General features: G+C 32.4%; 2 protein-coding genes across 3 annotated transcripts in view; one reads left to right on the forward strand and one right to left on the reverse strand.

The window, feature by feature from the left end:
* Positions 1-13,041, forward strand: part of LOC126759737 (trithorax group protein osa) — a 125,119-nt gene that overhangs the window by 8,862 nt on the left and 103,216 nt on the right. The window contains exon 13 of one of the 2 annotated variants that reach the window (XR_007667070.1): positions 1,519-1,746. The gene's annotated coding sequence lies outside the window, so the exon portion shown is untranslated. Of the gene's footprint in view, positions 1-65; positions 690-1,518; positions 1,747-13,041 lie in introns of those variants that run through there. The other variant, XM_050474830.1, reaches the window with a different exon arrangement.
* Positions 9,156-10,398, reverse strand: LOC126759772 (chorion protein S38). The gene is made up of 2 exons (XM_050474882.1): positions 10,263-10,398; positions 9,156-10,164 (listed from the first exon to the last, which is right to left on the reverse strand). Exons 1-2 carry the CDS (start codon positions 10,308-10,310, stop codon positions 9,328-9,330), a joined length of 885 nt encoding a protein of 294 aa, XP_050330839.1. The 5' UTR covers positions 10,311-10,398; the 3' UTR covers positions 9,156-9,327.

Genomic DNA, 13,041 nt, shown 5'->3' on the forward strand with positions numbered 1-13,041 from the left:
ATTATACGTTAGTATTAAATATATTTAGTTATAAATATTTTCGTATATTTGAAATATTTTTTTAGAAAAAAAATTATTTGCGGAATACAATGTCACTGTAAAAGCGTTCGCAACCCAATTTTATTCGATGTCCTTTACAACAGTTTTGTTTATGCAGCAAATTCATATTTAATTCTACATATGTAAATTTGTAATTTTTTTTAAATTACTTTCATTTATATAACTTAATGTACATACGTGTGTAGTAAACGGTAATGTACACAAAACAATCAGATTATTTAAATTAATTTATTATACTCCAAATCAGTACACAGTCGCGGAAGGGAAACGGAAAATCATATCAAATGAAAATAGTAAGATGTTCAAATATACCGTTGTTTGATATATCGTTTTGTTTTTAAATAAGATATTCAACAATATATCGTTATAAACAAGCAAATTCGTTTTTTACCCCACGCACACATACAAACATTCACACTCAACATATAATTAGTTTTAAGTTCATTTGGTAATCATATTTAATTATATATAAACATTTCATTTTGTAATATACTTATCCAACTGCATTTATTACTCCAATAGTCGTCAAGGGTAGGGTATACATTTTTCCACCATATTCTCACCTTTTTTTTATGCTGTTTACGCGGTTTTGGCAATTTTCAACTTCATAATTTATATAACGACAATTTTTTTTACCATGTTCTTACCTTTTATTAACATCAATATTATAGAGTACTTAAAAATACTCAAACACCCTTAAAAATTATGTTAGTTATAGTTTTATTGATACCTTTTAATATTTTGTATACAAATAACCCTATAAAAAACTTCAAAAAAAAAATACAAAAAATTAAATAAAAAATTAAAAAAAACGTTTTAGCACGTAAGAAAACTCTGGACTTTTATTATTATCTACCTTTTTCTAACAGCATTTAAGTTATACTCTCAATCCGCTTTGGCTTACCAAATTGTAGCGAGTTCATAATTTTTAGTATTAGATCGATAAAGCTCTGCGCTTTCCCCATGTGCTCGCGTTTAGCGCGTCTCATTGGCCATGTGTATTGATGCTTATCTTCCAAGCCTATCACTTGTGGAGATCTTGTTTCAGCGGCTGTCGGCTGCGGAGAAAAAAATTATTAAATTTTGTTTTATTATTATATTGAGTCGTTCACTAAGTAATTTCGTTTATAAAATGTAAATATTTAGTGGTATACATATATTATTATGTATGTATATCGATAAAAACAATTCAATATTATTTTTTATATTTTATTATTGTCTTTAATTTAAGCTGTAAGTTTTTAGCCGTTTTTGAGTGGCTATTGTGTGATTACATTTATAGTTTTGCCACTGTTTGTCGGCGAGTGAAAAACCAATAAAATTAATTTTAAGTCAAAAAGTAGTATTTTGAATATTTCAAGTTATTTATTTATTCTTTGTTTTTTCTTTTTTCCTTTTTTCTTCTGTTTTGATTTTCTTTGATCTACAATACATTCTAATCTTTAACCTTTCTTTCAGATATTTATTTTTTCAACTATAATAAAAGCAAGTTTTTTTCGGATATATTTTTCGCTCTTATACAATATTAACTACATATGTTTAGATATTCGCTATAGTTAAATATATCAAGTAAAGTGAAATAGTCAATATAATTTGAAAAACATGCAGTAATGCTGCGAGTTACAAATTAATGAAAAAATATTATGAAAAACGGAGGAAAATGAGCTTGCCGCGTTTACTTTTAAGGTAAATATATTTTATATTTATTTTTATCAACTATATCAAATACCATTTGAATAATTATCGTAAAATATATACAGTTAGTCCCAAAAGTGAGTGTACACAGGAGTTCGTAAAAGAAACACACAAACTAAGGAAAATTTAGTGGAAATATTTGAATTTTTTATGCACATTTGAAGTTTAAACTCTTATTAATTCATTTATTTAATATTAAAAAAAAACTTAAAAAAAAAAAACTATAATTATTGACGAATTCAGGTTACGAAATTGAGTATACACTCCATCGGGAAAAAAAATTTTATCCATTTAATTTTATCCACTTTAAATTTAATAGGCTGTGGGTCCACCTGCTGCATCTATTGCAGCTTGTATTAACATAGGCATCGAGTTCACCAGTTTTTTGTTAAATTAGGTGATATTTCGCCCCATATCCTGAAAATATCCTTTTTTAGTTCTTCTTAGGTACGAGGACTGGATTTTTTCGGCTCAGATTTCAGTACTCCCATAAATGCTCTTGGGGCATAAAGCTGTTTTGAAGCATTTTAAATTAACCATTCTTTGACTATCATCGCTGTATGTTTTGGATCGTTGTCTTTTTGTAACCAAAACATTGACGGAACCTTTTTTTTTCTCCATGCTTGCACTTAAATTGCACTAATGGTATATTCAAATAATTCTCCTTGGTCATGTTGCATTCAATAAATTAAATGGTACCCACTTCATTAGCTCCCATAGACCCCCACAGCATAACTGAACAACCGCCATTTTTCACTGCCCCAATTAAATGTTTACTTCTTAGCTCCGTGTTTGGTTTGGACGACATGGAGGTCCATCAGATTCCCAAATGGCAATCTTTTTTCGTCAGTGAACATTACACTTTCCTAGAAACTTAAAGGCTTATCAACGTGAGCTCTCGCATACTCAAGCCGATTTTTCTTATTTACATTAAAGATAAATGGCTTTTTACACGCTATCCGACCATATAAATTATTTTTGCGAAGAACACGACGTACTGTTTCAGTTGATATTTGTTTATTTTTGACACTTCAACTGTTGAGTTAGGAATACTTATCTTTTGGCTAATTTCCAAACGTACAATATTGTCATCATCATTAACATTTTTTCCTCCCCACCGAAATTTCGCAATGTTCCTCCATATCTCTATTTATTTATATTTTTTTTGGATTGTTTAGTGAGGTCTGCCAATAATTTGACCAATTTGTCTGCACGATTTATCTTATTTTATCACTAATTTTCCTATTGTCTCCTTTCTAGTACAAGCCACGGAGAAAAAATTGCACAAAATACAATAAATTGCGTATCTAACTATAATACATGACAAAAACTTTGAAATGTATTTAAATGCTAACGAGATCACATAACTGTAAAACGATATTAAGAGATAAATTTTGTGACCTAATTTTGTCAATAGTTTTGGTTTTTTGTTTAAGTATTTGTTTAATGTTAAAGAAATATATCAAATATATTCGTTAAATTTTGCATAATTTGTGCATTTCTTTTATTCAATCATTCTTAATGAAACTTATTGAATCCCTGACCCATGGTACAATTTAATAAGATAAGAAAAATGAAGGCCATTCAGTTGATTTATCACGAATATTCTTTCAAATGAAGTTTTGCAACAACTAATAATTTTTTTTTCCAAAAAGAACATGAAGTTTTCTTTTATAAAATATATGGGATTATAATATATTACATATTATAAAAACGTCAACAAAATCAATGTACAAGTATAGTATTGTGCAAAACAAGCAACAAATTTATATCAACCCGAACTTTTAAGATATTTTCTTAAAAAAAAAAAGATTTTACAAAAATGTGATGGCTAAAAGTATTTCATTCTTGTATTCTCTCTAACTAAAGAATAAAATCAAATTATTAGTTGTTAGTAAGCAATCACTAAATAAAATAACAAATACTACTTCATAGTCAATAAGAAAGTGTGCAAAACAAAACCAATAAAATCACTTTGAAGGCGCAGGTCGAAAAGTTCATCAGAAATAACGGTATAAAGTTGTTTTACGCAAGTAAAAACGGTTTTAGGCTTTTAGGCGCTTCATAATGACACGAAGTAAATATTTTTATAGTCTTAAAAAGTTCACAATAAACAATATTTTATGGCGCCGTAAGTTAGGGGAATACATGCCGTTGTTTCACATCAGGCTATGACCACTACATAGAGGTTGCCTTTTGTATTTTGGGATTCGAGAACAAAAACAAATCATTGAAAATCGCTTTATTGTTTTTCAAAATATTCTTCATTAAGATCTATACACTTATGTCCGGTTTCAAAGTTCATACTTAAGTTGTGCCCAAATAAAATCTGAGCTAAGCATTGTTGCAGATTGAGTAGTCGTTTGCATTTCACAGACAATGCTTAATTTCTATAAAATTTTATTATGATATATGGCAACGTTATGGGCAACATATGTTTTACAAATGTCATCTATAAAAATATGTTTGAAATATTTAAATAATATAAATATAATTTTTTCGAGAAAAGTTATTTTTAAAATGAGTGAAAACAACAAAAGAACCCCGAATTTCAACGCTACCTTTCAACCTTTTGGAACTGGTGGAAATTCCAATCCGATTCCATATTTTTTCACAAAAAATAATTTCTTGTTATTATTATTCTTTTGACAAATAACTGAAAATTCAAAACAAAAGGTAGCTGTTGCTTAAGTCTCCCATTTTCAGTACTAAAGCATAACTTAAATATGAACTGTAAAACACTATTTTCCTGTTTTATCTTAAGCACAACTTAAGTATGGACTGTGAAACCTGGCATTAAGCTTGCGTTTGAACTAATTGTCGAAAAACTTTTGCCACTCTGGTTGAGGTATCTACAAAACTTGCCTTTTGAAGGCATCTACCACCTCTCCAGGTGTCGAAAAACGTCGACTTCTTGGTTTATTTTTTATCATACGGTAATAAAAATGAGTCATTCGGTGCAAACTCAAGTCTACGGAGGATAGCTCATCCAATCGGTATTTTGAGTGCTCAAAAATGTTGTTTAAGTAGATGTGTAAGAGCTCACATCGAATTATTGAAGAGTGATCTGTCTTCAGCGGTTAGTTTTCCTGATTTCTTCAATGACAACTGGCAAACAAATGGTTGTATTTATTGTTATGCGTTGTTCTAGTGGTATGGTTGCGACATTCGCAGCTTTAGCAGAAAAACGGAACCATTTGCTTGTAAGTGCTTCGTGCCCGAACAACTTTTGTTGGATTCGGCTCATCTTGGGCTGTATGGGTGGCCCACTGCTGTTTACTTTCAGGCTCATACACTTAAATGCACGTTTCATCACCTGTCACGATGTCATAAACGTGTTTCGAAGCACCGCTATCGTATTTTGTTAATATTTCTCTCGACACGAGCTTTTTTTTTAGCGATTGACAAATTGTGTGGGATCCAACGAAAATAAATTTTTATAGAAATTAAGATTTTATTTGGGCACAACTTAAGTATGAACTTTGAAACCGGACATAAGTGTACAGATCTTAATGAAGAATATTTTGAAAAACAATAAAGCGATTTTCAATGATTTGTTTTTGTTCTCGAATCACAAAATACAAAAGGCAACCTCTACGTAGTGGTCATAGCCTGATATGAAACAACGACATGCATTCCTCTAACTTACGGCGCCATAAAGTATTGTTTAATATTATTGTTTTTAAGACTATAAAAATATTTACTTCGTGTCATTATGAAGCGCCTAAAAGCCTAAAACCGTTTTTACTTGCGTAAAACAACTTTTATACCGTTATTTCTGATGAACTTTTCGACCTGCGTCTTTAAAGTGATTTTATTGGTTTTGTTTTGCACACTTTCTTATTGACTATGAAGTAGTATTTGTTATTTTATTTAGTGATTGCTTACTAACAACTAAGAATTTGATTTTATTTTTTAGTTAGAGAGAATACAAGAATGAAATACTTTTAGCCAATATATAAATAATATAATTGTGAGTGTCCAGATTGCAACACTAGTCAAATCCCGATAAATCCCAACGAAATCAAGATATAACAATGAATTTTGAATTCAAGATGAAAAATTGATAACTTTGTCAAAACAGTTATTTCTTCCGTTCCTACACTTTTTGTGAGAAATATAGTGTATTTTTATGCTATAATGTCAAAATAAGCTCTTTCACAAGCTTTAGCACAGAGTAAAGTTTAAGGTTTTGGCATATCACTTTTTCCTTCAAATGAATTTAAGGCATAGATAGCCCTTGGTTACTTTTTTTTCTAAACTATATGCCAAAAAAGAAATAAAAATATATATGTAGCTGCCCTACAAATTTAACGATCAAACTCATGTCTCCGTATGAAACACCTTTTTTGACAAGATAAATTCACGAAAATTGGAACGAATTGCTTTCCACGGTAACGATCAATACCCGAAAAAATTGTTCAGATCGGACACTGGCATATCGCTGCCATACAAACTGAACGATCAAAGTTAAGTTCTTGTAAAGAAAACTTAGAACAGTGAAAGGTATTACGAGTATAGCTTCGGTGCAACCGAAGTTAACGAGGTTTCTTCTGTGTAAATACATCCAACACAATTTTCACTAAGAAAAAACATTTTTTGTGCATAATAGGGGACAAAATCATTACTTCAAGACGCTATTTTTTATTTTTATACCCTGAACAAGGTATATTAAGTTTGTCACGAAGTTTGTAACACCAAGAAGGAAGCGTCGGAGACCATGTCCGTCTGTCTGTCTGTCTGTATATATACGAACTAATCCCTCAGTTTTTAAGATATCGTTTTAAAATTTTGCAAACGTCATTTTCTCTTCAAGAAGCTGCTCATTTGTCGGAACGGCCGATATCGGACCACTATAACATTTAGCTGCCATAAAAGTTGGCACAGGTTATTTTCTAAGGCAACAATGTAATCTCCGAAGAAATTGTTCAGATCGGTTCACTATAGCATATAGCTGTCATACAAACCGAACGATCGGAATCAAGGGCTTTTATGGAAACCTTTCGCATTTGACGTGGTATCTTCACGAAATTTGGCATAGATTACCGCTTAAGGTAACAATATAATCTCCGAAAAAATTGTTCAGATCGGATTACTATAGCATAAAGCTTCCATACAAACTGAACGCATAGTTACTAACAGAAATGTACCTGTGAAGGGTATTTAGCTTCGGTGCAACCGAAGTTAACGTTTTTTATTGTTTTACTTAATTCTATGAAATTGAAATATTTATAGATTATTTTTAATGCATAAAAATAGAAAACTTAAGGAATTTTATACGGAATACATTTCCCAATCAAAAGTTAGTGGTCTGTGAGACAGTAAAGATAAGGTAAAAGTGGCCTAACAAGTGTCTCTTCGTTGAAATCAATTCATATAAAACAATATTGGAAACTGGCTTTTCAAATCACGACAACAGTATTTTAACGGTTAAAAACCACAAAACTGTCATAAAATTTTAAAATCATATAATTGTGTTTTACAGCATTTTTATTTCGACTTGCCCCTATTGAATGCCCCTTAAATCAAACCAACACATATACATTTTCATAAAAAGAAAATATTTAACAAAATTAAACAAAAAACGAACCTTGAGAATTGTATTTAGCGCAATTAAAATGAAAATTGCAACAACTGCAATATGCTTCATAGCTTCCGCCAGAACAACACGCTTATTTTGCCCTAAAATGACTCAAACTTAAGTGTGGCACTCTTTGCTCTGCTTGGTAACTGATTGTCGTTTGCTCGTTTCTTTCTTTTGCTGTATTTTGTTTTGTTAAACTTCGATGTGGCTTTGAACTTGTAACACTTTTCATATACGCCAACCTTAAATTCGTTAATAAGAATGTTATGTGTTATTTTAGTTTTCACAGAATTTAATGGTATAAGAAATTATTTAATATTCTTGCGAATATTCGCGCTCGTTTAGAGCTCTGAAATTTTACTGAATGCCTTTCGCAAATGTTTATGCTCGCATTTTTATAATATTTTATGTGAAATGCGATTTTACTTTTGTGAAAAATGTGTAATTTTACTTTAATTTTTTTTCACCTAACGGTTCTTTGTCTGCACTTGAAATTTATGTGTGAAAATTTTTTAGAATGAAGAACGAATATTCGCGCTCGTTTAGAGCTTTGAAATTTTACTGAATGCCTTTCGCAAATGTTTATGCTCGCATTTTTATAATATTTTATGTGAAATGCATTTTTACTTTTATTAGATCAACGAATTTGACCCAGTTTTGTGAGGGTTTATTTAATGAGAGGTATTGCATTGTTTTTGTACCACCGAAACGTTTTACTAAAAGTGTAATTTTTTTTCACCTAACGGTTCTTTGTCTGCACTTGAAATTTATGTGTAAAAATTTTTAAGAATGAAGAACCAAGAACTTAACTGTCTGACAGTTCGTTCCGTTATATGATAAAACATAATCTGAGGCATTACAGTACACAAGGTATGTAACTCTCAAATAGAACAAAAATTATGTTAGTACTGTTATTCTGTAATAGACGGTAAAAACTAACGATGCTATTGGATATATTTTATGTTCTATATATTTCGATATTATATTATGTTTCGCAACTAGCGCGAGTATAGTTGCTTCCAAGCAACCGTAGTTCAAAATTTATATTACGTATGGCAAGCGGCTACTGAGCAGCCAAAGGTGTATTATGTAGTACTAATACTACTTTGGCTTTTAATAATATACAGAAATTCAGGAAATTGAATTACTTACTAAAATGGATCTCTATGAAATCATTGTTTCTTAAATTCAATATTGTTAATTCAAATTTCGCCACCAAATGTAAGATTAGGAATGTTGTCTACTCCTTCAATACAAAATACTAATATTGTATCTAGTACACCCGCAACTATACTCTAGTTACCTTACATAATAGCGGTGTTAGTTTGCGGCAGAATCCACCATCATCCTTACTTTTTTCCATAACTTACATGCCAAGTCTTAGGAAGTGCTTGAATGCTACTTGTTGCGTGCAATTTTGCTTGATTGGGCGGTGATAATGCTAGTGTTGCGATATCTTTATATATACATACATATGTATGTTGCAAATTTCATAGGGGACACGATAAACTAACTGTCTAATAAATTTAACCTTTTTCGCTGTTCAAAGACCTTTATAGTAATAGTTGGTGTATACCTCAAGTTCACTGGACACTCCTCCATACCAAACGATTTCTATTGACTGAAACAAAAAATATTTTTACTTGGAGTACATTGAGTACAAGGAGTTCTCGACATCTCCGACTCTAAAGTGCTTCCAGAATTTATCATGTTACTTAATTTAATTTGATTTTATTTCATCAGACTCGAAATGAATTTTTTGAGTGCTGTTAACGACGTCTACATAGCTAATTTAACCAATTAAATCTCAAATATATTCAAATTATCATAAAAAACATTTTATTGGCTCTCTTTGGCACAGTATAAAAAAATTTACAGGTTCAATTAACCTTTCGATCTGAAGATTGATTTTTCTCTTCTTTATGCATTAACTCTTTATCCTAAAGTTGAGGTAATAACCTCAATAAATTCTCTATGAAATAGAAATTTTAGTATTGAGGAGCTGCTGCAGCATAGCTGCCTTGTGCTGAGCTACCGGCATTGTAGCCACCTTGTGGGGCGGCACTAGCGCCATAAGCATCTTGTCCGGCATTGCCACCGTCATAGGCGCTTTGTCCGGCATTGGCGATATTGGCCAAAGCCGCTAATCCTTGGCTACCTTGTAACAGCTGGTAACCAGCGGCCTCAGCATTAGAGGCGCCAGCATTACCACCAGCTCCTGCTCCAGCGCCAGCACCAGCACCCGCACCATAACCACCACTGCTGTAAGCAGCTTGTTGCTTCTCATTAACAAAGTATTTCTCTGCTGGTGGCTTGACAACGTTAACGTACACAGGCTCGACCTTAACGGGACGTGGGTGATGCTTAACATAGACTTTGCGCAATACGACTGCTGGAGGTTTGTGCAATACAACTGGTGCGGGTTTCACAACTAGTGGAGGATGATTGACCAACACCTTGGTGGGTGGGCGCTTGACAATGATTGCAGCTGGACGATGAATAAGGATTTCACCCTTGTTTTGTGGGTAGGTGATCGAAGAGCTGACCGTATTGGCACGTTGACCTAACGAGTAGGGAATGCTTTGGGCGGGCAAGATTTTACCGCATGGACTGGGCACACCGTTGCCATCACCTTGGATTGAACCCGAGCCAATGCCCTGAATGATGCCACTGAGTGCATCACCACTGATACCGGCAGCGCCTCCACCGATACCACCAGCGCCTCCACCGATTCCACCAGCACCTCCACCGATAGCACCGCCGCTACCATAACCTCCAGCCGATCCTTGTGAGCCATACGAAGCATAGGCTGTTGTGCTGCATGCCTATATATAACGAAAATGAGTGTAACAAAGAGTTAGCCAAATGCATCAAACAAATATAAATAATAAGTAAATATCGGTTGGTGAAAAAAACTACGTACAATCATTGCGATGCCGCACACATAAAGCAGGTGTTGAAAGCGGTTCATTGTGTCGCTTTTCGTTTACTGGGGTGATGCTGCTGCTTTGATCTGCGGAACTTGTTCTGTTGTTATATTATTGTGTTCTCAAGGCAAGAGCACCGTTAGCTGACTGTGTTCAATGGGCTGAGAAGATTTGTTTAAATATGCTTCGATGGCATTACGACATATTGCGCTTTCAATTACGTGACATTTGTGCGGCAGTTCATCGCGCGCCACCCGATGCTATTTTGTCTTTCTTCAAATTTTTGTTGCGATTTTCTGTTGCTGATATTCGTTCGACATGTTTATCGCAATAATATCAATCCGGTCTTGATATCTTATTGCGTTAGCACTTTGAACTGACTCATTATAGTCAATTGCTCTCACGAGCTGTGCTCTCTCAAGTTGCTGCAGAGGAGATTATGGGGTTAATTAGTCATTTCCGTGAAACGCTTATGATAACAATTTCGCAGGATATACAAATATATATGGTACATCCATGGGTGTGTGATTATAAATTATAAAATTTAAGAAAACGTTTTTTTTTTTCAAATACTCGCGGTGGTTATTGACAAAACTTTTAATAATTCTAATTCTTATTTACCGAAGTGTTTTAAAACATGCAAAAACTCCATTTGTAGCACAACAAAAAGTTGAGAGGGAAATATCGACAAAACTTCTTCCTTTGGCTACACAACACAGCAGATTATAAACCTTTTGCTATAGCAATCGGCGAAAATCATTATAGTTCAAAATTTTTGCTTTTTGGTCACGATTTGTCTGATGTATTAAAAGAGGTTAAATAGGGAGGTACCTAGAGTAGTTTTATGGATATACGGGTATTTTTTGAAGAGTTTTCAATAAATCATTCGTGTGATATTTCTGAGAGTCTGCATTTGATTTGTTGCCGACATGAAATTATATTTTTATTTTTGAAACGGCTGTAGACAGACCATTCTTGAAGTAAGTTTGCAGAAAGACTCTTGTGTAGATTGTATGTATTTTGCTTGTATTGATCAGGAGGTACAAATTTTGGAGCAAAACAAAAAACGCTAAGTTTAAGCAAAAATTACAATCTTCTAGTAAAATTTTCGAATACTTCAAAAAAGTAAATTTTTAACTTTCCTTGTTTTAATTTATTTACTTCAAAAGATAATAAAAACTTCCTTGTTTGAATTGGAAAATTTATATACAAATATTATAAACCAGATTGGCTCTCATAATTGGGTTGTTTGCAAGGAAGGTATCAACTATTCAAACGTATGGTTTTTAACTCTTAGCTTGAGATTTTGAAGAACAAAAAAATTTAATCAATATATTTACCCAGTCAAGTCAGATTTGAGTACTTGTCAGAACTCTAAACCAATGTTGAATGTCAAAGGTGTTTCAGAATCAGATTAGATTTTCGTATTCCACATTCCAATTAGCTCAGTCGCTAACATTAACAAACTAAAATATTCCGAATTTTATACATTTTGAACGCAAAATGAAAAAAAATATTCTTTCGAAGAAAGTAATGAAATCGTAATGATTAAAACTGACTTAACACCTTTCGTGAGCTCTATCTTTTTTTTAATTTTTATTCGAAATCATCAAATCTCTCTTAATTCACTTTAGAGAATTTTATCATAGTTTCAGGAAATTCGAGCATTAAAAAAGAGACTTCTAAACATTTTTTGCAAAATTTTAAAATTATTTTCGTGCGAAATGTGTAAAATGATTTAAAATTAATTTTCATATCTATATTATATTCAAAGTAGGTTTTTCTGCTCTTTAAATTATGGATGCAGGTTTACTATTTTTTCCGTAATCCATTGTGCTAATTTGGACAACATAGTTTCTAAAAAACGGCATTTAAAAATTGTGGTTAAAGTTCGACTGCCTTGGCGCCAACCATTTTCGAGTGGCATAATCAGCTCCAATTTTCAAGATCGGCTTTTGATTAAAATAAAAAAAAAATCGATTTTTGAAACATCACCAGGGACTTGCGCAGTTAAAGGAAAATCAAAATAAATTAAAACGTTAAATTTTCAATATGTCGCCATTGAGTTTCTTCTGACAGCAAAACCGATAAAATTGGGTTTAAGATTTTGATTAAAACGTCAAACCAGAAATATCAGAATTCATGATAACCGCTAAAACTTATTATCTGCTTAAATTCTTATTCCAACTACCAGATTTAACGATAATCCTCAATATAAATTTATAGTTAAAAAAATGTTAAATTAAAAATATTTTAATTATATTACGAGGTTTTGTAGTCTTTGGTTGAATGCTCCTTTTTTCAAAAAACTTGTTCTGAAATCAAAAAAAAAAACAAGTAAGGAAGGGCTAAGTTCGGGTGTCACCGAACATTTTTTATACTCTCGCATGGTAAAGTGATAATCGAGATTTCATCTCATTTACATATTTTTCAAATACCGTATTTGTGTAAAGTTTTATTCCGCTATCATCATTGGTTCCTAATGTTTATACTCGTATTATACAAAGAAGGCATCAGATGGAATTCAAAATAGCTTTATATTGGAAGAAGGCGTGGTTGTGAACCGATTTCAGCCATATTTCGTACATGTCATCAGGGTGTTAAGAAAACATTATATACCGAATTTCATTGAAATCGGTCTAGTAGCTCCTGAGATATGGTTCTTGGTCCATAAGTGGGCGGCACCACGCCCATTTTCAATTTTTAAAAAAAGCCTGGGTGCAGCTTCCTTCTGCCACTTCTTCCGTAAAATTTAGTGTTTCTGACGTTTTTTGT

This window comes from Bactrocera neohumeralis, chromosome 5 (assembly GCF_024586455.1).
Source record: "Bactrocera neohumeralis isolate Rockhampton chromosome 5, APGP_CSIRO_Bneo_wtdbg2-racon-allhic-juicebox.fasta_v2, whole genome shotgun sequence".
Lineage (NCBI taxonomy): Eukaryota > Metazoa > Arthropoda > Insecta > Diptera > Tephritidae > Bactrocera > Bactrocera neohumeralis.